Genomic DNA, 22481 nt, shown 5'->3' with positions numbered 1-22481 from the left:
TGAATACAGTGTGTATAGGAACTTCAGAATAAACATACAATAAAAACTTAGCAAAAGTGTCTAAACATAATTCATGGGGAATAGTATGAACACAGTGTGCTTAGGATTCTCAGAGTAAACATACAATACAAAATTAGAAAAAGTGTCTAAACATAATTCATGGGGAATAGTGTGAATACAGTGTGTATAGGATTCTCAGAATAAACATACAATACAAAATTAGCAAAAGTGTCTAAACGTAATTCATGGGGAATAGTGTGAACACAGTGTGTTTAGGATTCTCAGAGTAAACATACAGTACAAAATTAGAAAAAGTGTCTAAACATAATTCATGGGGAATAGTGTGAACACAGTGTGCATAGGATTCTCAGAGTAAACATACAACAAAACGTAACAAAAGAATGTAAACATATTTCATGTAGAATAGTGTGGATTCAGTGTGTACAGGATTCTCAGAGTAAACATACAATAAAACGTAATAAAAGAGTGTAAAATATTTCATGTAGAATAGTGTGGATTCAGTGTGTATAGGATTCTCAGAGTAAACATACAACAAAACGTAACAACAGAGTATAAACATATTTCATGTAGAATAGTGTGAATTCAGTGTGTATTGGACTTTCAAAGGAAATATAATATTAAACTCATAAAGAAGATTATCTTAACATAGTTGAAACTTATCATAAATGGCCGTATATGTTATTTTCTAGCTTTGTCTTACATTCAACCACAAGACATTCATTGCCTTGACAGGGTGAACAAGTCCGTAATAGATTTTTTCTTTTCCTTCAGCCTCAAATGTGCCAAACAAACGATCCCAGATGATCAACACTCCTGCATAGTTTTTGTCAATACACCGACGGTTTCTCCCTGCAAAGGCAGAGAACCATTACTTATAAAGTTATGAGTTAACCCATAACATCTCAAATAACTCAATAAGAGCGGTTTCAGACTCTCTTCTTTTTTGTTTTTTCTTTTGCACATTTGAGAAGACAGTAAAATAAAGGTAGGTTTCGATTCATATTTCTCATGTCATATACATATTCAACACGTATTCAGTCATGACAGATATATATATATGTCAAATCCTTCCAGGTAAAAGTAAAATGTATCAGAGACGAGCTTCAAATTAATAGAAATTACTAGAACTTCTTGCACATTGTACAGGGGATTGAGTAAGTTATATCAAAACGCGGTGAAACGGAATGTATCATAACTATGTTTTGACATTTTTCGGCATAACGAAAGTAATGTGATGCCACCACAAACTGACTTTTTTAAGGGAGTATGTGTAACATCCTTTTCCGAAGCAACATATTCATATGTTTAGGTGATAAATATGTATTTATATAGGGAATTTAGAATTTACAAGACGGGACTACCCCTCGTACTTAAAGGCATTGAAAAAAAATAACGAATATGGGTCATCTTGGGGTACCAGGTCTATTGATTTATTGACGTATGCGAGAACTTTTGTAAAATTATCTTCGTTTATTGACAGATTTATCAAAAGGAAACGTGATGTTTGCTTGGAATTCCAGTGGTTTGTGGTTTTGACGAGAACTTGGGGGCCCTTTGGCGACTACTAGTGGGTAAATGTCCCCTTTGCCCAGCTAGCGGCGTCCCTGATTATTTCCGCAATATTTTCTTTTTTGTTAACACGTTCTTATTTGAAATAAGCAGCCCACTTTTTGTGCTCCAATAGCCAATGTGGGATTGATGTGGTCCATTTTGTCTTGTAATTAGACTCTTCTACAGTACTCACGCGTTTCCTTAAACTCCTATATCTCCACTTCTCCTCAATATCAGTAAAGCTTCCTCAAGCGATATAACAGCTTAAATCCCCAGGGGTGAAGATTGTTTGCTTGTTATTAAGCACAGGACTACACAATGGACGATCTGTGACGTGCCCACCACGAGTATCGAAACTCAACTTTTAACGTTATAAGCCCTAAAACTTACCACTAAACCACCGGGGGACAGGAATAAAGATATTAAACTACAAAATTCAATTCACCTTTTAATAATATCTACTATTATATTTTTGTATTTCATGAACGTTAGACCCATACGGCAAGGGTGGGTATACTAGGATTAATTTAGTTAGCATTCCCTTTTTTCTTTTTTTTTTGCGATTCAAGCTTTTCTTCAGAGGTTTGTCTGTCTGTAACAAATAATGTTAAACTACATGTTTTACTGTTTGGAAGGTATGGGGGTTCGTGATAAAAGTATGAAATGATGTTTGTTCCTTGAAGCTACACAGGAGATAAGAAAATTTGAAACAAAAAATGTTTGTTTATGATTAAGCACAAAGCTACACAATGGGCTATTTGTGTTGTTTCCACCACAGGCATCAAAACCCGATTTTGAGCTTTATAAATCTAGAGACTAACAGCTGAATGATTGGTGGGGGGAGAGAATAATAATATAGTTGTGAAATTAGTGATATCTACTTAGCAATTTGATGAAAATTATTAGACTTAGTAGCTAAATGTTTATATATATTAAATATACTGCTGGTGTGAACGTGCTTTGTAGTCACTATGAGAAAAACCTATACACGCTCACACCAACAGTATGTTTAATACTTTTCACTATGATGTAGGTCCAGCTTATACCTCTTTGGTTAACTTGTGTTCAGGGCTACCGATGAGGAGTGGAATTCTCCAAAACTAGTATAACCCGTTGATCAAAGTGTAGATTGAACTAGGCCTCCCTTGAACTTAGACTTCGAAATTAAACAATTCTCGGAATATTAAGTTTATTTATTGTTTATATACATTGTTACACTCTCTAAAATTTACTATTTTAGTTACCTATTCATCATACACCGAGATATTACATTGTAATGAATGGACAACCAGTACAGAAGAAAGAAAGAAAAAGACAGTAAGTTCCAAAGAATCATACCGTGATGAACTCGATGGTGACTGGGTGTATTTAAGATGTATTCCAAAGGTCCAAGCTTCCCTATTGCCTTTAGGAAGAGATACAACGGAAAATAAGGTAATGTGTTTTCACAAGGCAGAAAAACTATTATATTAGAATTAGTTCTGCTGTAGTCTATTAACCCAAAATATATAAATACTGTGCTATAGTGTATATACTAATACCCATATCTATATTGCTACTGAAAGCTCCATATATATATATATATATTCCCAATCCACTGTCCGATTAGCATACCAATCAATATCCATATACTTATATATCTCTACTGGAAGCAGTGTGGATATTCTTAACTTACTTCAGACTAGCATGCCAATACTGTGGTACAGAACAGTACCATGTGTTTTAAACCCCCTTAATTATTACTTAAAATGTAATTTTTATCGAAATTATCATGTTTTTCAGAATTTCTAGTTTAGACGCAAAGAGTCGCTCAAGTAGGCCCTTAAACTCTCCTTGTTTTGGTGCATACCATACAAGATACGAGTTCATTAACTGACAATTAACCGAGTTTCTTGCAGGAAAAGTTGCACGTGCCGTCCAGATATAGAAAGCTGTCTTCTCTGTCCGAGAATCAGATGCTAGTGAGGAAACCTGGCTTTTTTTGGTGCTCACAAATTTTGTATTTAAAACCAAACTTGCCCCTGTAAGAGTAACTTTAGAAACGATATTTGATTTTCATCTTTGACTAACATTTATAGCTGATAATGCTTGGAGACGGCTTGAATGAGTAATGAAGTAAAACGTTAATATAAGTTTAACATAACAGCAAATGTAGAACGTTTCGACAAGGTTTTGTCATGATCAGGTACAAGTAGTTTACACTGACACAGATATATTCAAGCCGTCTCCAAGCATTATCAGTCTCAAAGTGGGTTCCTCGTCATCGAATTTAACACTTATAGCGTTTTACTTAACTTTAACGTATGTTGTTGTTTATTAACGTTTTGTTACAGTTTTAATTTAGTGTAGAACTCCGCTTTCTATATAGTTAGGGTTTGCTTTTACTTGAAATTGTAGTTTGAGCATTCTGAAGACTTATTCGACGGCTCTACATACGACTACATCTTAAGACACTCTTCAACAAATGAAACAAGCACGTTATAAGAATGAACTAATATTTCTAAGCAATTCTTAATTCAGCTGTTTATGTTGTGAAAGAATTCTATATACACTCAAGTTAAAATGTGTTCTTCATAACTATATACATTAAAGCCAGTCAAAACTTCGTGTCATCATTCACTTATAGAAAAAACATATAAACTAGAATTCTGTAAAAACTTATGTTATACTTAACAGAGCATATTGATTTAACTACCTCTGTGTGAATCCAAAACTGGTAAAGAAGGTTCAACTGATAATGTGCGAAAAACTGGGAAGGTGGTATGAATATTGCCATGGGTATATAGCCAAACTGTAAAAAAAAAAGAGAGAGAAAAAATATTGCATTACGGATGTGTTCACATTTCATTTTTCCATTTACAGGCTATAATTGAATTAAACAAAGAAATATGCTTATAACAAAAATGGTATCTGCTTTACTTAAAACGCAGCATCAATAGTTATTCAACATGATATATTAAATCTGTTATGCCCCCATAAAAATATTATTTTTTTAACAATAACAAGCTATGAAATGCAAAACGAGTCAATATTATAAATTGCACCTAATCTTTCTAGCATTAGTTACATGTTATTGTTCCTCCTCAACCCTTAAAAAATACAACATTTGAGTTGTATAATAAACTGATCACGAATAGTAAGTACTATTGCATTTATTTCGAGCGATTGGAAACACAACCGTAGAATTTCAACCAGTTTCACTTATAAAACAAAGACACCAAATCTCATAAGACCTTGGATTGTTTGATACATATGTTGAATCCGGTTTTGCAGCCGCCAAGAAAGTAAAGCATAAATGAAGCGTAAATAATGTAAAGCTAAACAGGTGTCAGTTCAGTTTTTATAGGCACCGATAGATGTCTCACTTTACAGTTCAAACAAGTAGTTCCAAAGAGTCTACAGAAGTAAGACCACAAGTAGTTCCAAAAGGGTGTATAGAAGTAAGACCACAAGTAGTTCCAATGGGTGTATAGAAGTAAGACCACAAGTAGTTCCAAAGGGTGTATAGAAGTAAGACCACAAGTAGTTCCAATGGGTGTATAGAAGTAAGACCACAAGTAGTTCCAAAGGGTGTATAGAAGTAAGACCACAAGTAGTTCCAATGGTGTATAGAAGTAAGACCACAAGTAGCTCCAAAGGGTGTATAGAAATAAGAACACAAGTAGTTCCAATGGGTGTATAGAAGTAAGACCACAAGTAGTTCCAAAGGGTGTATAGAAGTAAGACCACAAGTAGTTCCAAAGGGTGTATAGAAGTAAGACCACAAGTAGTTCCAATGGGTGTATAGAAGTAAGACCACAAGTAGTTCCAAAGGGTGTATATAAGTAAGACTAATTATCACAAGGATAAAGAAAATTGTATCCAATACATAATAAGTACACTTACAGTTTAATATTGAAAACAATAATAAATAATGTTATAATAAATTAAACATGCTGTAAGTAATAGATTTATAACTAAAGAAATGTTAATAATGGCAGACTGCCATGTTGTTTTAGAAATGACTTTGAAAACTGGAAAATGAAACCCAGAGGAATTCAAAGCTACGATTTCGTAAAGTAGATGTTTTATAGGTAACTAAACTCGACCACCGGCACAAGTTAATGAGCTTGAGGAAGTAAAGATGTTGGGAAAACATTTTGATTATTAAGATAAATATAAGCGAATGTTTTGATCACTGTTTGTTGTTGTAGTTATTTTGTTGAGTTTCATGCAAAGTTCTTCGAGTGTTACCTACGCTAATTGGGCCTTATTTTTGAATCGTTAGACTAAATGGAAGGCAGCTAGTCAACCAGCCACCGATAGTTCTTGGGCTACCATCGTCAGACCGAATAATAGGATATGACCGTTACTGTTATAGCCCAGTGTGCGAAGCACGAATTGGTTGTTTTTGTTTTGTGAGCGAACCACAAAACCTCATATACAGAATCCAGCACGTTAACCACTGGGCTACGCTCAGCTCTTGATTAACCGGCTGACAGATTATAAGTATAATGAGTTAAGGGGAAGTACAAGGGTGAAAAGATAGGGGGAGTGGTAAAACAGAATAGTCAATAAGTTTGTTTGTAGTTAAGCACAATTGTTTGTTTTGAATTTCGCTCAAAGCTACACGAGGGCTATCTGCGCTAACCGTCCCTAATTTAGCAGTGTAAGACTAGAAGGAAGGCAGCTAGTCATCACCACCCACCGCCAACTCTTGGGCTACTCTTTTACCAATGAATAATGGGATTGACCGTCATATAATAACGTCCCCACGGCTGAAAAGGCGAGTATATTTGGTGGGACGGGGATTCGAACCCGCGACCCTCAGATTGAGAGCCAAACGCACTAACCACCTGACCATGCCGGGCCGAGTTAAGCACAAAGCTACACAAAGGGCTATCTGTGCTCTGCCCAACACGGGTATCGAAACCCGGTTTCTAGCATTGTAAGTCCGCAGACATACCGCTGTACCACTGAAAGGTAAAGGAATGATTTAAAGAAATATTAAATGATGAGAGTACAAGAGATTGTTCACCTTACGAAATACTCTTGTCGCTATTGTTTCAAGTACAGCTCCATAAACTACTTAATCCCAAATGATAGTAGTTAATACTCTTAGCTATTTACTTACCCAAGCTAAGAAGGGAAGAAGGAAGCTGATACGAAGAGAAGTGGTGGTATTCAACTCCTCAGATGTGTGATGAATTTGGTGAAACATCCAAAAAATATTCACCTCTGGTTGATAGTGAAAAGGGTCATTATTAACATCCCGTAACACTTTTTTTAAAAATTTTATATAAAAATCTAAAACGAAATAGTAAACATTTATTAAATGTTTAATATATATATATATTCAGAACGAAACACTAGATATGAATAGAAACTGTCTTGTAATATAGTATCTGAATAAAATAAATATTAGAAAAATGTAAATACTTAGAACATTCAGATTTCGAAACTTTCGTGCACCAGTTTGACTTATTATTACTCTGATTCTGAATCAAAAGTGTAAGTTTTGAGTGGGTAGAAGACATTTACATAAGAAATTTTGGATATAAATATTGGAATGTTCAAGAAGAACACAAAAAGAGAAGTAAAGACAGGGTCAAAAATCTGTTCGGAGAAAAGGTTTTGTTTTTTGCTTTTTTTAACTTCGCGCAAAGCTACACGAGGGCAATATGCGCTAGCCGTCCCTAATTTAGCAGTGTAAGACTAGAGCGGAGGCAGATAGTCATCACCACCCACCGCAAACTCTTGGAATACTCTTTTACCAACGAATAGTGGGATTGATCGACACATTATAACGCCCCCACGACTGAAAGGGCGAGTATGTTTAGTGGGACGGGGATTCGAACCCTCGACCCGCAGATTGCGAGTCGAGTTCCCTAACCACCTGGCCATGTGTTTGAACGTTTGTAATTATTCATTTACGTATACTAATATAGATATCAAGGGAAAATATATTCCAATGAATAACTCAAATCTTGGAAGGTGAGGGGTCGATAATTGGATAGAAAAAAGGAAGAAATATTATGATTTTTATGATCGTGAATTAAAGCGTTTATTATAAAAACGACATTAGAACTAAACGCCAAGTGATAACCATTGGTAACTTCGAGTAAATCTAAACTCTCAATCCTGCCCTTTGAGCAGCACGTGTATATTAAAAAAATGGGAGTGTGTTAATAAGTTGTGCAGAAATACCACCGTCGTGGTAATTGGGAAATTCATGGATACAATTGAAAAAATCAGAATCAGTTGGAGTCGCCCCCTTTTTCTCCAAGGCCCGGCTTGGAGTAGCCCCCTTTTCTCTAAGGCCCGGCTTTAAACAGCTGTTTAATTAAGTAACGTGACTGATTTCCTATACGAAGCACAATCATAAACGTGCACATACCACTTTATATTAAAATCATAACTTGTCCCACAGGTTAAACTATAAATGGTTTTCAAATCCTCCCTGAGAATCTGTTCAGAACCAAAGACCTTTTCCCAATACCCATATGTTCATGTTATATATATATAAAACCTTACATGATGTAAACGTTTTCTTTTTTCCTATTTTTTTTTAATTATATGTATATATATGTGTGTTTATATAACATGAACATGCGGTATTTGGAATGGAGTATTCCGTCAAAAAAGAAGACACAAAGGTAAAGAATATTACAAATTGGAGATAGTTTTAAAATAACGTTGTTTCTAGATCTTTTTGGACATTTCTAGAGAATTCAATAGATAATCTGATATCTTAAGTTTCAGAATGTTTTTACGCAATAGTTTTTTGTTTTTTTTATTTTGGTTTGGAAGAAAATTTGAACTTAAATTGTATTTGAGTTGGTAAAAGAGGGACATCTTGGTAATCGCCACACAAAAATTAACATGTGACTGCCATTATATCACTCAACTTATGTGAGTATGAGTTATCTGACTGAATACATAACATGATAACTCCCGTATTGGTACAGGAACTGTCATGTCACAGCCAGTTCTTCTCTGATGTAACGCGATTACCTGTACACGTTCTACAAGTATTGTCATGTCGCAGCCAGTTCTTCTCTGATGTAAAGCGATTACCTGTACACGTTCTACAAGTATTGTCATGTCACAGCCAGTTCTTCTCTGATGTAACGCGATTACCTGTACACGTTCTACAAGTATTGTCATGTCACAGCCAGTTCTTCTCTGCTGTAACGCGATTACCTGTACAAGTTCTACAAGTATTGTCATGTCACAGCCAGTTCTTCTCTGATGTGACGCGATAACCTGTACATGTTCTACAAGTATTGTCATGTCACAGCCAGTTCTTCTCTGATGTGACGTGATAACCTATGCGTGTTCTACAAGTATTGTCATGCCACAGCTAGTTTTCTCTGACTTAACGTGATAACCTGTACATGGTCTACAAGTATTGTCATGCCACAGCTAGTTTTCTCTGACTTAACGTGATAACCTATGCGTGTTCTACAAGAATTGTCATGTCACAGCCAGTTCTTCTCTGATGTGACGCGATAACCTATGCGTGTTCTACAAGTATTGTCATGCCACAGCTAGTTTTCTCTGACTTAACGTGATAACCTATGTGTGTTCTACAAGTATTGTCATGTCAAAGTTAGTTCTTCTTTTACGTAACGTGAAAAACTGTGCGTGTTCTATAAGAACTGCCATGACACAGCTAGTTCTTGTGTGTCTTGGCTGATACGTTACCTATCAACCTTAACAGCACCTATCAACCTAGCCCTCATCTATGTTCACTGATACACAACCTACCTAACAATATCTATAGAGCCTAGTTTGAACAAATGAATAACGGTACATGATCTACACGTGCAATACGTTTATATCACATTAACCTTGTTGGTGTTCAATCCAAGCAGGCTTACTTTACACCTCTAGTGTTACCATGAGTAAGCTGGGGCACGATCACCCATTCTTACTAAGGGTTAGCTGATTCACTTTGCTTATGATAGTTATGCGTTGCAAGAACAAACAACCTCACCATGTGATAGTCGGTGTGTCAACCAATAACAAAAGTCAGCTATCAAAAAGGCTGCCAGCCATGTCCAAACACTGTCCCATGGTAACGTCAATAATCTGAAATTCTTGTATATCCAGCAGTATATCACAAGCTCTACACTGCGACATGGGATTCTGAATTTTATGAGAGAAAAATAACAGATCAAAATATTTATTAACTTATTGCTTTCTTCCAGTAACATCAGATTCACTGTTGAATTTAAGTTTAAAAAACAAATTAGTGCAGCATGGATATATCTGAAACACTAATTTTTTTAAAACAACTTTAAAATGAATTAAACTTTGGTCAACCTGCAGCCAAGAGATCTTCGTCGGAACAAAATAAAAGATCTGAGTAGTTTATCTGTTATTCTATTTTAATTGTACTTGTTTTGTTTACATTAATGTGTATCAGGAATGTTTTCGACTCCCTCTTTTTCCCGCTCATGGAACATAATATTCTTTCTTTGATGAGTAAGGCCCGGCATGGTCAGGTGGTTAGGGCGCTCGACTCGCAATCTGCGGGTCGCGGGTTCGAATCCCCATCACACTAAATATGCTCGGCCTTTCAGCCGTGGGGGCGTTATAATATGACGGTGAATCCCATTATTCGTTGGTAAAAGAGTAGCCCAAGAGTTGGCGGTGGGTGGTGATGACTAGCTGCCTTCCCTCTAGTCTTACACTGCTAAATTAGGGACGGCTAGCGCAGATAGCCCTCGTGTAGCTTTGCGCGAAATCCATAACTAACTAAATTGATGAGTAAAGTAGTATAAAAAACCAACAGCTTCACAGTTAGCATGCTTCATTTAATGGTTTGCTTGTATTGCACAAAGCTACACAATGAGCTATCTGTTCTCTCCTCAACGCGGGTATCGAAACTCAATTTTAGTGTTATAAACATGGGGGGAGTGATGGTCCTTTATGGGACAGATATCGATGATACTTATTACATTTCTCTGTTTCAACACCAGATGTCTAGATGGGACGAAAATACGTGTTATATTCACCGATTTTTGCACATGTTTGAATTTCAATTATTTTGGCCTCCCAGTGGATTAGCGGAAAGTCAGCAGCCTTGCAACGCTAAAAATCGGGTTTCGTTACTAGTGGTGAGCAAAACACAGATAGCCCATTGTGTAGCTTCATGATTAAATAACAATAACATTTATAATGAGACAAAAATCACTATTTTTCTTCCACTACTTTTTCTGGTAATTTCTGAATCAGCTTGTGCTGATGTTATTTGAAGATTGGTGGGCTTCTATAAAAACCTCTGGGAAGATTGGTTTGTGTTTTTGGTTTGTTTTGAATTTCGCGCAAAGCTACACGTCCCTAATTTAGCAGTGAAAAACTAGAGGGAAGGCAGTTAGTCATCACCATCCACCGCCAACTCTTAGGATACTCTTTTACCAACGAATAGTGGGGTTGACCGTAACATTATAACGCTCCCACAGCTGAAAGGGCGAGCATGTTTGTTGGGACGGGGATTCGAACCCTCAACCATCAGACTGCGAGTCAAGCGCCCTAACCTCCTGGTCATGCCATGCCCCTATGAGAAGAAAATTTATTTCAAGAATGCTTGTGATCTTTCTTTAACTTATACTTAGTGTGATTAGGTGTCTATTTGGATTGTGATTTCAAATATTCGATTTTCATTCAGTATTTTTTAAAACTACCTGTGCTTTAATTAAACAATTGAAAGCAAAATCAAACAGGAAGACAGATTCTTCTTTCAAAATGAATACTTACAAAGCGGTGTTAACTATTTGTGTTAATCACACAAAGATGAAAGTTTAGGCCATACAACTCCTTCTTTTGCCACAGATGGTGTTTCATGTGACGGCCGGTTGCTATGAGCGCAGTTTCTATTGCAAGAGACTTTTATGCAATACCGTAAGGCCAATGTTGCCTCCCCCCTCTCCTCTGCACGTGCTTTCAAAAGTCCATCAGATATACGTATAAAACATTTTCCGAGGTTCTGTTTGAGAAGTCCAAAAACTCATATATACATGAGATGGTGTCTGTGAATGGTGTCATAAATTTGTGTTTGAACTTTCACCTTGGGGATAACTAATATATTGATTAGGACGTGTAGCTAAATGCTTGGTCCTGGTCAAACCTTTTTTTTTTTCAACTTGTAAAAATATTGGTACACGTGAGTTTTTAAACAATAAATTTGAATTTTACCTGGAAAGTTGTAAAAGCATTCCAGTGGTAATGGATAAAATGGTGTCGTTCACACGGGCGAATTTGTGACCTTTGTATAAAAGAATTATCTGTTCAATTAGCATTAGGACCACCATCATAGGCAAAGCCTGTAATTAGAAGAAAGTAAATAAATATCAATTCGTTAACCTTCAAAATGAATTTAAAATATTGAAAAATTAGATAATCGTATTTCATATACAGTGGCCTACCATATTAACATGAACAACTTTGAAACAGAGGTAACGCGTATTGTACCAAATTTCAACATAGCACAAGCACTACACTGAGCAGGAAAAAAAACACACCAGTATCTGGTCGCTTAGAATTAACGAAATTCTGTGTTACACTATGGTCCAGATTTTGCCATAGTTCATTGAGCTTTGACTACTGTTCATTCACATTGACGAGCAGTGATTAAGGCTTTCACATGTTGTACAGGGTTCATGTTGGGACTCGGAGGTGCTCAGGGAAGAATCTGCAGCCCGTTTTATCTCTTCAAAATAGAGCTGATTCTGAATGTATGACATGTGATGTAGTCATGTTCTACAGGGTTCATGTTGGGACTCGGAGGTGCTCAGGGAAGAATCTGCAGCCCGTTTTATCTCTTAAAAATAGAGCTGATTCTAGATGTATGACAAGTGATGTAGTCATGTTCTACAGGGTTCATGTTGGGACTCGGAGGTGCTCAGGGAAGAATCTGCAGCCCGTTTTATCTCTTAAAAATAGGGCTGATTCTAGATGTATGACAAGTGATGTAGTCTTTCTGTAGATGGTGTGATGCGAACTACACAATCCTTTGATGGAATAATGGTATAAGATGATTCTGAAGGATAGCATTGTAACTTTGGAATTGAGATGAACATCAATCGGGTCTTCCCACTGTGCCAAATCACATCCGAGACGATAAAGTTGCAACCACCATTTTTTTTAACCGTTGCCTTTAGACAGTCATTCCGCAATACATATCCAGTGCTCCTCCATAATCAAATGTGCCTATTGGAATTGCATTGTCAGAAGTGGGACTCATCTCAGAACAAAACAGTCTCCAAAACCATACAGGTCTGTCTAATATCTTGTCCGCCCTCTGCTTTCTACACTGTACATTGTCTCTTGTTCTGGGAACTGGCGATGTCTGCAAGGCTTTGTTGTGAGTAGGAAGACACATGCTGAACAACTATCAATGACCTGATGTTCCTGAGAATACTTACCACGCCCAATAGAAAGTTCAAGATCTCTGGTAAACCAATTCTTACTTTGCCTACAACGAAAAAAAGGGAAATTATTCCTTGTATCACCTCTCACAGCATATTTTATCCTCTTTTTTGAGTTCTACAATGCAGATGTCTAATAATTATACCACTTGCGTGGGGAATTTCGGTCTATACAACTATTTTGGGGGTGCCATGTGAGTAAAGCAGAACACTGTACAGTCTGTACATGCATTCACAGAAAGATGTCACGTGTGTTACGAAGGTCTATAACATTGCATAACCTCATATGGGGGTTAGCAAGATTTATAATAAAACATAGATTTTTAGAGAGAAAAAAATTGTGTTAAATAATCTTTGTTTTATACTATACTTTATAAACGTATTCTATAAAAAAAGACAACAGAACATCAAGTTAATTTAATGTTTACTTATACAGTAGAGAGCTTAGTAGGTGTGTGGCTTTAAGAAATGATCAAGAATAAGCGAGTTTGGAGCACACGGAGTAATAAAAGTCTTACGAAGGAAAACTACATTCAGATATGATCAAGAGTAATTGAGTTTGGAGTACACAGAGTAATAACAGTCTTACAAAGGAAAACTACATTCAGATATGATCAAGAGTAATTGAGTTTGGAGTACACAGAGTAATAACAGTCTTACAAAGGAAAACTACATTCAGATATGATCAAGAGTAAGTGAGTTTGGAGCACACGGAGTAATAACAGTCTTACAAAGGAAAACAGCATCACACATACACACACAAACTATACAAATTACGATTTGATAAATATCCCACTATATTCCTCACTTTATAACTTCACTTTGCAATCTACACATTTCGCCTGAATTTGTATTGCAAATTGAAATATTCTAACAGTATTAGCTTTGCATGTAAAAACCTCAATTAGTTAAACGTTAGCAAGATCACCATCTCACTTTTGTAGATTGAAGGGACGGAACGCTGCTGGATGGTTATGTCATCTAAAAGTTCAATACGATTCCAATTATTAAGCGTATTGGCGCATTAGAATTCAAGTAAAGTTTAAGGGCAGAAAAACGTACAACCTGCTAGAAACTCTTATCACAATAATGTGTCATTTGGACTAAATATGTAAATATAAATCTCTTCTTCAGAATGGAGCACGAACAGCTAAAGAAAAACAAGCTCATATATATAAGGGAACATATTAAACAAATATTCATTCACAAGAACATGTAAGGCTTAACACAAAACTCGCTAAGTTTGACTTTCTGTTGTAATTATAGCTGATTGCTGGGAGAAAGTGACTTTCTAAACATCTGCACAGGAAAGAATAATGTTATACGGTACTTTCAAGTCACACAAAGTTGTGTGCGGTATCCCATAAGCCATATGCAGTGTCGTAAGTATGCCCACTCAATTGCGGGGTAATGGAGGGGGGCAGCACCGAGCCAAAAGTGGGCCGTAATCAATCAGAATCGTAACTACAATTATAGGATAATGTAGGGGGCCCAATTACTTTTTATGCGAGAGGGGTCATATTTTGTATTTACGCCACTGGCCATGTATTACCTACGTCAACGACTATTTCAAATGACATATTCAAAGAAGAGAACACCCCAACTCATATTAATTTAAACGAGTATATTATCCTCCTCCCCTACCCTTGAGATGGGATTGTTCTACCCAGGGGAGTAGACAAAGACACAAGGTCGAACTGGTATAAGCTTATATTAGACAGCAGTTGCTGTATGTAACCTTTACCTCAGAATAATTATTAGCATATAGATAGGATCTTTAGCCATCCGGTTTAAAAGGGTGTCTTTAGCTACATGCATAATACCAACATGAAAAGGAATCATAACTGAATATACCTTACTGCAGATACATTCTAGCATAATTATGAAAGCCATATGCTTTCCAGTTACTTCAACTGCGACTACTACATATATGCTAGATGTAGGCAGGGACATAGATGGCCTGATTCTGATTCGCACTGAAAGAAAGAAAGAAGGTTTTATTAAAACCCTCAGCAAACAAGCCTCACCCCCACCACGCACGCTTTCGATTGTAGCCCCAATAAGATTTTTATTGTTTATTACGCCTACAGGCACGAGTGCTTGATAGTTGCGTGTTTAGATTTATGTATAATATGAATATAAGTTAAAATATTGTTACGTCAGCGGAGGTTACGTGACTCTAGTAACACGTCATGCTCTCCTAGAATGTTCATGTCCCTTCCTGAAGTCTTGAGAGGTTACTAGATATGCGGTATTCTTGTATATATATATAAGACCGCCAAGAAGTGACGGCAACAATGGAATGTAATTGAACTGCAGACAGAGATAGAGACGTATTGTTGGGTCGAGCGCGTGTGTCGTTCGTTGTGAATTATAGCATTTGTTTAACTTATAGTGTGATAGTTGAAATTAAGTGAATTTCAAAGTTGTATTGAGAAAGAATAAACTAGTTTTATTTAAGAAAGGACTCGTGTCGCTAAAGTTTTATCGGAAAGAAATTATACGGGAAGTTAACTAACGACCAGAGACGTAACAATATGTATAGGTAGGTAAACTTAGTTTTATTACATAAAATACACAACCTGAAGGAGATGACAATCCTGGTAGTAAAAAATTGTGTCAGGGTTAAGAAAACACGTGCCTTTGTTAAATATTTCTCCGGGACTAAATTATGTATAGGTAAGTAAATGTAGTTTTATTATATAAAATAGACAACCTGAAGGAGATAACAATCCTGGTAATAAACAGTTGTGTCAAGGTTAAGAAAACACGTGCCTTTGTTGAATATTCCTCAGGGACTAAAACATATTAATTTATAGAAATCAATAAAACTTGTTTTAAATAAAAATATGTTTAAAAACTATTATTTTCAATAATTGATTATATTATAATACTTCAACAGTTTACGCCAAAAGGCTATAATCGAAATTCATGCTTAGCTATATGGAAATCAAAGGCCGAAAAAACTTTTACAGAAAGAATTTATACTATATATTTATAAGTATTTATTTTTTGTAAAATAATATTACGTTTCTACAAACCGTATTACCGTCATTGCATAATCAGGAACATCTTCAATTTTCTTAAAACTGGTTTCCTTTGGAGTTACAAGGTAAAAAATGTATCTTAACTGTGTGAAGGCTTCCCAAAAAATTTCCATGGTGACTTACAACCAAGAGTACGTGCATGTACTCTCAAAGAGTTTACCAGATCTATAAAAAAACAAAATGGTTAGAAGAACAAGTAACCTTTAAATAGAAATTTTAAAACTAAAATTTTCTCTTGCGCAAGATTTTTAATATACCCTAATAAGTACCGACAAGGATCTTAATAATCTGCATAACATGAGCTAAAGCAGTAAAACCGGTTTCACATTCAACCTTATGTAAAACGATCAGATACATGGGGTCAATAGTGCAAGTGAAACCACCTATTTTAAAAACTGTGACACGTACTATTAATATGTTTGTGCCTGTTCCCAAACTGTTGCATTAATTCCATTGTTTTTAGCCCTCCCCCCAGTGGCACAGCGGTATGTCTGCAGACCAACAACGCTAGAATTCGGATTTCGATACCCGTGGTGGGCAGAGCACAGACAGCCCATTGTGTAGCTTTGTGCTTAATTACAAACCATTGTTTTAGCATATTTTCTGAACTCCTATTCGACCCGCGTATGCACCGAGTAACTTTCAAAGAAACGCTTGGAATCGTGTTCTCCGAAAAACAGCAAACGTGAGCCAGTAAACGTTCTAAACTAAATCTAAAATGCTTGTGCTGTTGTTACATTAAATGTTATATTTCTCTGAAAAACGTGTATTGTTATTATTTTCGAGAATCGTCTGAACATGAAGATAATTTCAACTTTTAATAGATATAAGATCTAGATTGTCTAACATGTTTGATCTTAGTGATCTAAAAACATGGAGCACTGAAATCATGATCCGAGGAACGATTGTTTGTTTGTTTGTTATGGATTTCGCGCAAAGCTACACGAGGGCTATCTGCGCTAGCCGTCCATAATTTAGCAGTGTAAGACTAGAGGGAAGGCAGCTAGTCATCACCACCCACCGCCAATTCTTGGGCTACTCTTTTACCAACGAATAGTGGGATTCACCGTCACATTATAACGCCCCCAAGGCTGAAAGGGCGAGCATGTTTGGTGGGAGGGGATTCGAACCCGCGACCAGCAGATTGCGAGTCGAGCGCCCTAACCATCTGGCTACAGTTTTGGAACCTAAAATCACCGAGTTAGGACTAACTCTCCAGTAAAGGAAACTGTTCTTTGTGACAAATTAAGTACACTGTTCCCTTTAATTGTACACTTGTGTTTAGTCTTTAGTTACTTATCACGACTTCCCAGTCAGAGAACATAGAATTATTTCGCAATAAATATCTTGTCGAATCTCCCGTTATTAGCCAACCTGCCTTTTCTCTGTAGTGCGCTCTTTCGGTCCTATGTTTTGAAAGGAATAAGATATGGTACTGTACGCAATATTTGATTAGAAAGTATAGAAAATGACACACGATATGCAGTTTTGGGCTTATTATTTTTGATTGCAATAAAAATCTGCTGACGTATTGAATTCCCTTTTGATGTATTAGTAAAATATTACATTTTTCTATCAAGAATGGCTATATGTTGAAATGCCAAGGACTAACTTAGCAATTGATTCATTTGATGGAAAGGGAATTCTGATAATAACAGATAGGAAAATATGTGGTCGACCCCAAGAAGAGCAGTACCTGAAAATTACGTCCTTAAGATACAGGAAAAAAGTCCAGCCAAGAGTTAACATGAAAACTAGAAGAATCGTTAAGGGTAGAAGCCCTTTTCTTCATCCATCCATTAAAAGGACAAAGTGGCTAAGAAGAAACCTTTCTTACGTAGAAGCAAACGTATTAAAATATGCTAACAGACATAAAGAATGGACTCAATGGCAATGATAACAAGTCCTAAATTTTAAATTCTTAAGTCGAAAATAAGGCAGAATGTAAGGATAACAGCTTGAGAAAAATACAAGGATGTGTACTTAAAACCAACCACGAAGCCCATTCAGTTTTGGAGCTACTTCTGAACAACTGGAGTGAGACGTCTGATGAAGATCGATGGCAGAATGGATGCAGCAAGGTATGAGCAAATATTGATACTATTGATGCTTATATTTTCCAGCATGATAATGATCATAATTATACAGCCAATGCGGTCAAACTGTACTTACAATGCCAAAAGGATTTTGTTTGTTTGTTTGTATTTAAGTGCAAAGCAACACAATGGGCTATATGTGCTCTGCCCATCTCGGTTTTATTATAATGCTCCCACGGTTGAAAGGGCGAGCATGTTGGGTCATATGTATTTTTTGTGTAGTTCAGAGGTTTTCTGAATTAATAGGATATCAAACGCTTTGAAGATAATGAAACATACCTGTCAAACAAGAGTAAACAAATTTATCAAACCATGTCTATATATTATTTAGTATTTCGTACTTTTCATTATCTTTCAAAACCGTTTGAATGCGGGGTTGAAGACTTTCTTCTAATGTCCGTAAAACTCCTCTGACATATAATTACAATAATGAATCTTTACAGCTTGGTTGATTTTTATTTTTCTCTTTCCAACATGATTCAATAATTTTGAGATCTGGAATTTGCGTGGGCCATTCTGTAATATACAACACTCCACTTTCCTTTTGGCGCTCTCCAGTGGCACAGCGGTATGTCTGCGGACTTATAACACTAGTGACGGTCAATCCCACTATTCGTTGGTAAAAGAGTAGCCCAAGAGTTGGCGGTGGGTGGTGATGACTAGCTGCCTTCCCTCTAGTCTTACACTGCTAAATTAGGGACGGCTAGCGCAGATAGCCCTTGTGTAGCTTTGAGCGAAATTCAAAAACAAATAAACACGTGTGAACACCAAGAACTGGTTCAAAATACAGTTAATAAGTGGAAATCTGTTTCCTGCTGAAGAGACACAACTTTTTCACACAATTATGTAAAGTATAGTTAATTTTTGTTTCTTACCTATTATTAAGTTAACACTATTTTACTTATAGGATTGGTTTGTTGTTAAGCCCAAAGCTACACAGTTGGTTATATGTGCTGTGCCCACCACGGGTGTATCGAAACCTACCTTTTAGCTTCATTAGTCCCAAGACTTCCTGCTAAGCCTACTAATCAAGTGTTCGGAGTAGGCTGCTGTGGAGTTTACTTTGATGTGGGTTGTCACGAGCCAAGATAATTATGGAAAAGTTAACTCCAATTTTATAATCAGCAATATAGCTCTGAGGGAAAATTTTCAAAAGTTGAATAGCGCAAATAAACAACCCATTGTGTAGCTTTGTGGTTAACAACAAACAAACGTGAACCAGGCACCATTCGGTTAGCTTTGTTTTCCCAGTATTGTTTATTCTGTTTTGTATCTCAAAGTTATGTCCTATGAATAAAACGATAGAAATCCTTGCTTTACTGCTGAAGGTAGAAAATAAACTTTACGAACCGATATCCCTGGAGCGATTGAACTGTATTAACGTGTTTAAAAACAACCCTTTTTATAAATGCAATCACTTATACGACACGAGACTTCTAAGTGTTATCTGTAATATGCCACCACAAGTATCGAAACATGCTTTTTTGTTGTTGTTGTTGTTTCTGCTAAATCACTGAAAGGCGTATTACCTGGACTTTTAAAGATTTTGGAGAAGGAACTTCTTATATTGTTGACCTCTTTCAATACCTTCTGTATATAGCTGATGCTGGCAGTGGAAATAAATTTAACACAAAACGAACTTTAGGTGAAATGCTACAAAAAATAAAAGGTTACAAGTTTAGTATGAAACTGCAAATAAAACAAACAAAAAAATAAAACTTGGTCTTAAAATTATTAATTACTAGCTGCATAAAACTTCTCCAAAAAAAAACCAGTTACAATCGCATAAGAAAGCCCCAAAACTTAGCAACCACACCTTCGCTAGCTAGATGAAATGTGAATTTCATATCGTTATTATGGCTAATAGCCTGTACCAGAGTTTCTTCGGCCTGGTGATTAGGGAGCTCGACCAGTATTCTACGGGTCTTAAGATCAAAACATGTTGCCGTAAGAGCGTTGTAAAGTGACGGTCAATCCCACTATTCGTTGTTAAAGTTTTTTCGTCTATTACTTCGAACTTAGGGACGGCTGGCGCAGGTAGCCCTAGAATAGTTTTGCTCGAAATTCATTGACAAAACCTTTACGATACCAGGGATCGGCTCACTGCCTCCCTGAACTGTCGCAGACCACTAAAATGCAAGAACAACAAAAACCATTGCGAGTTATATATGAATATTCTCTAAGTTGGTTTTTGTGAAACATCAGCGCCTATCCGAGCAACTTGTGATTGAGAAACACTGACCTATACACATTCATTAAAATTATTATAATACGCTAATTACTAACTAGTTCTTATCTTACTTTTCGGCTGCTAATCTGTCTTCAGGGAAGTCTTGAAAAAGATTATTTTCTGTACTGCGAGTGGCGGGGATTCGAACGTGGGTCTCCTTGATGGAAGGCTGGTGGGTTATTCATTGGGGTATTAGTAAAATATTTAGTAATCAGTATCTAATTGTAATAATAAGAACAATAATAAAAGTTACTAATTATAATTAGACTTAAATTAGCGTATATATAGGCTACTAACCGTGAACACGATTGATATTTGAACGCCACGTCTTTATTCTGAATTCCGTATTATAAAACTGACCATTGTTAATTTGTGTTTTTAGCATCTGAAAAATAACTAACAGAGATTAGTCTTTTTAAACAAACAAACAACCAATAACCACATCTTTAACCACTCGTCTCTTAATTGTGTTCCCTGAACTATCACTATCAAACCCCGTAGCTCAAAAGGCAAAGATAAAACTTTCCTGCTCAACCTTGGTTTCTAGTTAAACTCCTGTCACGTTCAAATAAACAAATGTTTGTTTCTTTCATACTCGTTGGCTAAATGCCATGTGTTGTAACTGAATAGTAGAATCAAAGTATCCCAATGTAGTAAGTCTGCAGCTTACAATGCTAAAAATAGTGTTTCGATACCTGTGGTGGGCAGAGCAAATATGGCCCATTATGTAGCTTTGTGTTTAACAACTATCAAAACAAGCCTTGAAAGTTCATCGCATAACTATAACTGGCTTAGGAAGTTAAAGTTGTTGCTTTTAATTACATACGATATAATATTTAAATTCAATGTTATTAACTTTGATTGTTTGTTGAATTTCGCGCAAAGCTATTAGAGGACCATCTGCGCTAGACGACTCTTAATTTTCAAGAGATAGGTAGAGAAAAGGCAGGTAGTTCATATTTTGGGTTACTTTCTTTCAATCTACGGTCCAGCGTAGCCCAGTGGTTAGCGTTCTGGACTATAGATCTGCGGGTTTAATGTTTAAGTCCCGTTACTGCAAAATAAAAACAAAAAGTCGCGCTCCGGTCAGGCAACAGTTAGTGGTCGGTGCTGTTCACTAACTTACCTCCCTCTAGTCTAATTAGTTCAAAATAAGAGACAAATAACGCAGATGGACCTTGAGCGGCTTTGCGCGAGCACCAGAAGAAAAGCAAAAATAAACTTTTTCAATACCGAATCGATAAAACGTGTTCAGAAAGAAATATAATTTCATTTCCAACAATATTACATTACAACTAACCAATGTGCACAGATGGAATGTACGACCATACATTACTTCTCAAGACAGTCCCCATTCAGTACTATGAACTTCCCCCATCGATCTGTGAGTCATGTCAGTTTGTGGCTTTAATGCATACATGGGATGTAAAGCCACGGGTGTAAGCCTATTAAAATGATTAAACAATTTGAAACGTATTCAACACCTTTCATTTTTTTAGTTCTGGACGCTTACCTATGTAACGGACACTAGCTCCCAAAAAACTGCAAGGAATCATTTTCAAACATATCCCACAATGCCTCAAGTGAACAATATCTATCTCAAACTTGCAACTATGGTTTTAAGAGGTGTTGGCATTTTGAACCAGAACGGTAAAGTGTACATACGTGGGTTAAAAGGCTAGGTCACTGACCCTTAGGGCTCAAGTATAGTCGTCCCCAATTTTGAATTACTTATCAGAAAGAATGAAACTAATCAGTAACACCCGCCGCCACAATGGCTTCATCAGGCTCTTTGAACCAAATAACAGGATTGACTGGCACTTTTATAACGCGCTTACAGCTGATGCAGAATATATTCGAAGCATTGCAGCTCGATCTTTGGATATTCCAATCTTCAGCTTGACATTGAGTCACACCCAGCCCCTGCTTTAAAGGCATCACTTATCCTTCAGAGAACTGAAATCAAATGTTCATCAGGTCTTCTTTACCTGACTCTTGTGCCATAAGGTGACGTCACTCTATCAAACATCATCAGAGATTCACAAGAGATCTCTCAACCTAGTGATAACCTTTACAAATATCTAAATTAATAAACGGATAATCATTGATAGGTTGTTTAGGC

At 36.5% G+C, this 22481-nt stretch overlaps 1 protein-coding gene across 1 annotated transcript in view; it reads right to left on the bottom strand.

Annotated features, from left to right (window-relative positions):
* Positions 1-20784, bottom strand: part of LOC106466605 (alkylglycerol monooxygenase-like) — a 30473-nt gene extending 9689 nt beyond the window's left edge. Inside the window, exons 1-9 of the mRNA XM_022394638.1 lie at positions 20657-20784; positions 20431-20528; positions 16036-16198; positions 11755-11882; positions 9551-9702; positions 6686-6789; positions 4268-4363; positions 2911-2977; positions 722-870 (exon numbers count right to left, since the gene is read on the bottom strand). Of these exons, the coding sequence (XP_022250346.1) occupies positions 722-870; positions 2911-2977; positions 4268-4363; positions 6686-6789; positions 9551-9702; positions 11755-11882; positions 16036-16146 (807 nt within the window). The 5' untranslated portion in view covers positions 16147-16198; positions 20431-20528; positions 20657-20784. The remainder of the gene's footprint in view (positions 1-721; positions 871-2910; positions 2978-4267; positions 4364-6685; positions 6790-9550; positions 9703-11754; positions 11883-16035; positions 16199-20430; positions 20529-20656) is intronic.
* Between the last annotated feature and the right edge of the window lie 1697 nt (positions 20785-22481).

Source organism: Limulus polyphemus, unplaced genomic scaffold (assembly GCF_000517525.1).
Source record: "Limulus polyphemus unplaced genomic scaffold, Limulus_polyphemus-2.1.2 Scaffold2317, whole genome shotgun sequence".
In the NCBI taxonomy this organism is placed as follows: Eukaryota; Metazoa; Arthropoda; class Merostomata; order Xiphosura; family Limulidae; genus Limulus; species Limulus polyphemus.
Note: the sequence above shows the minus strand (reverse complement) of the source record. Positions and strands in the feature narration are given on the sequence as shown.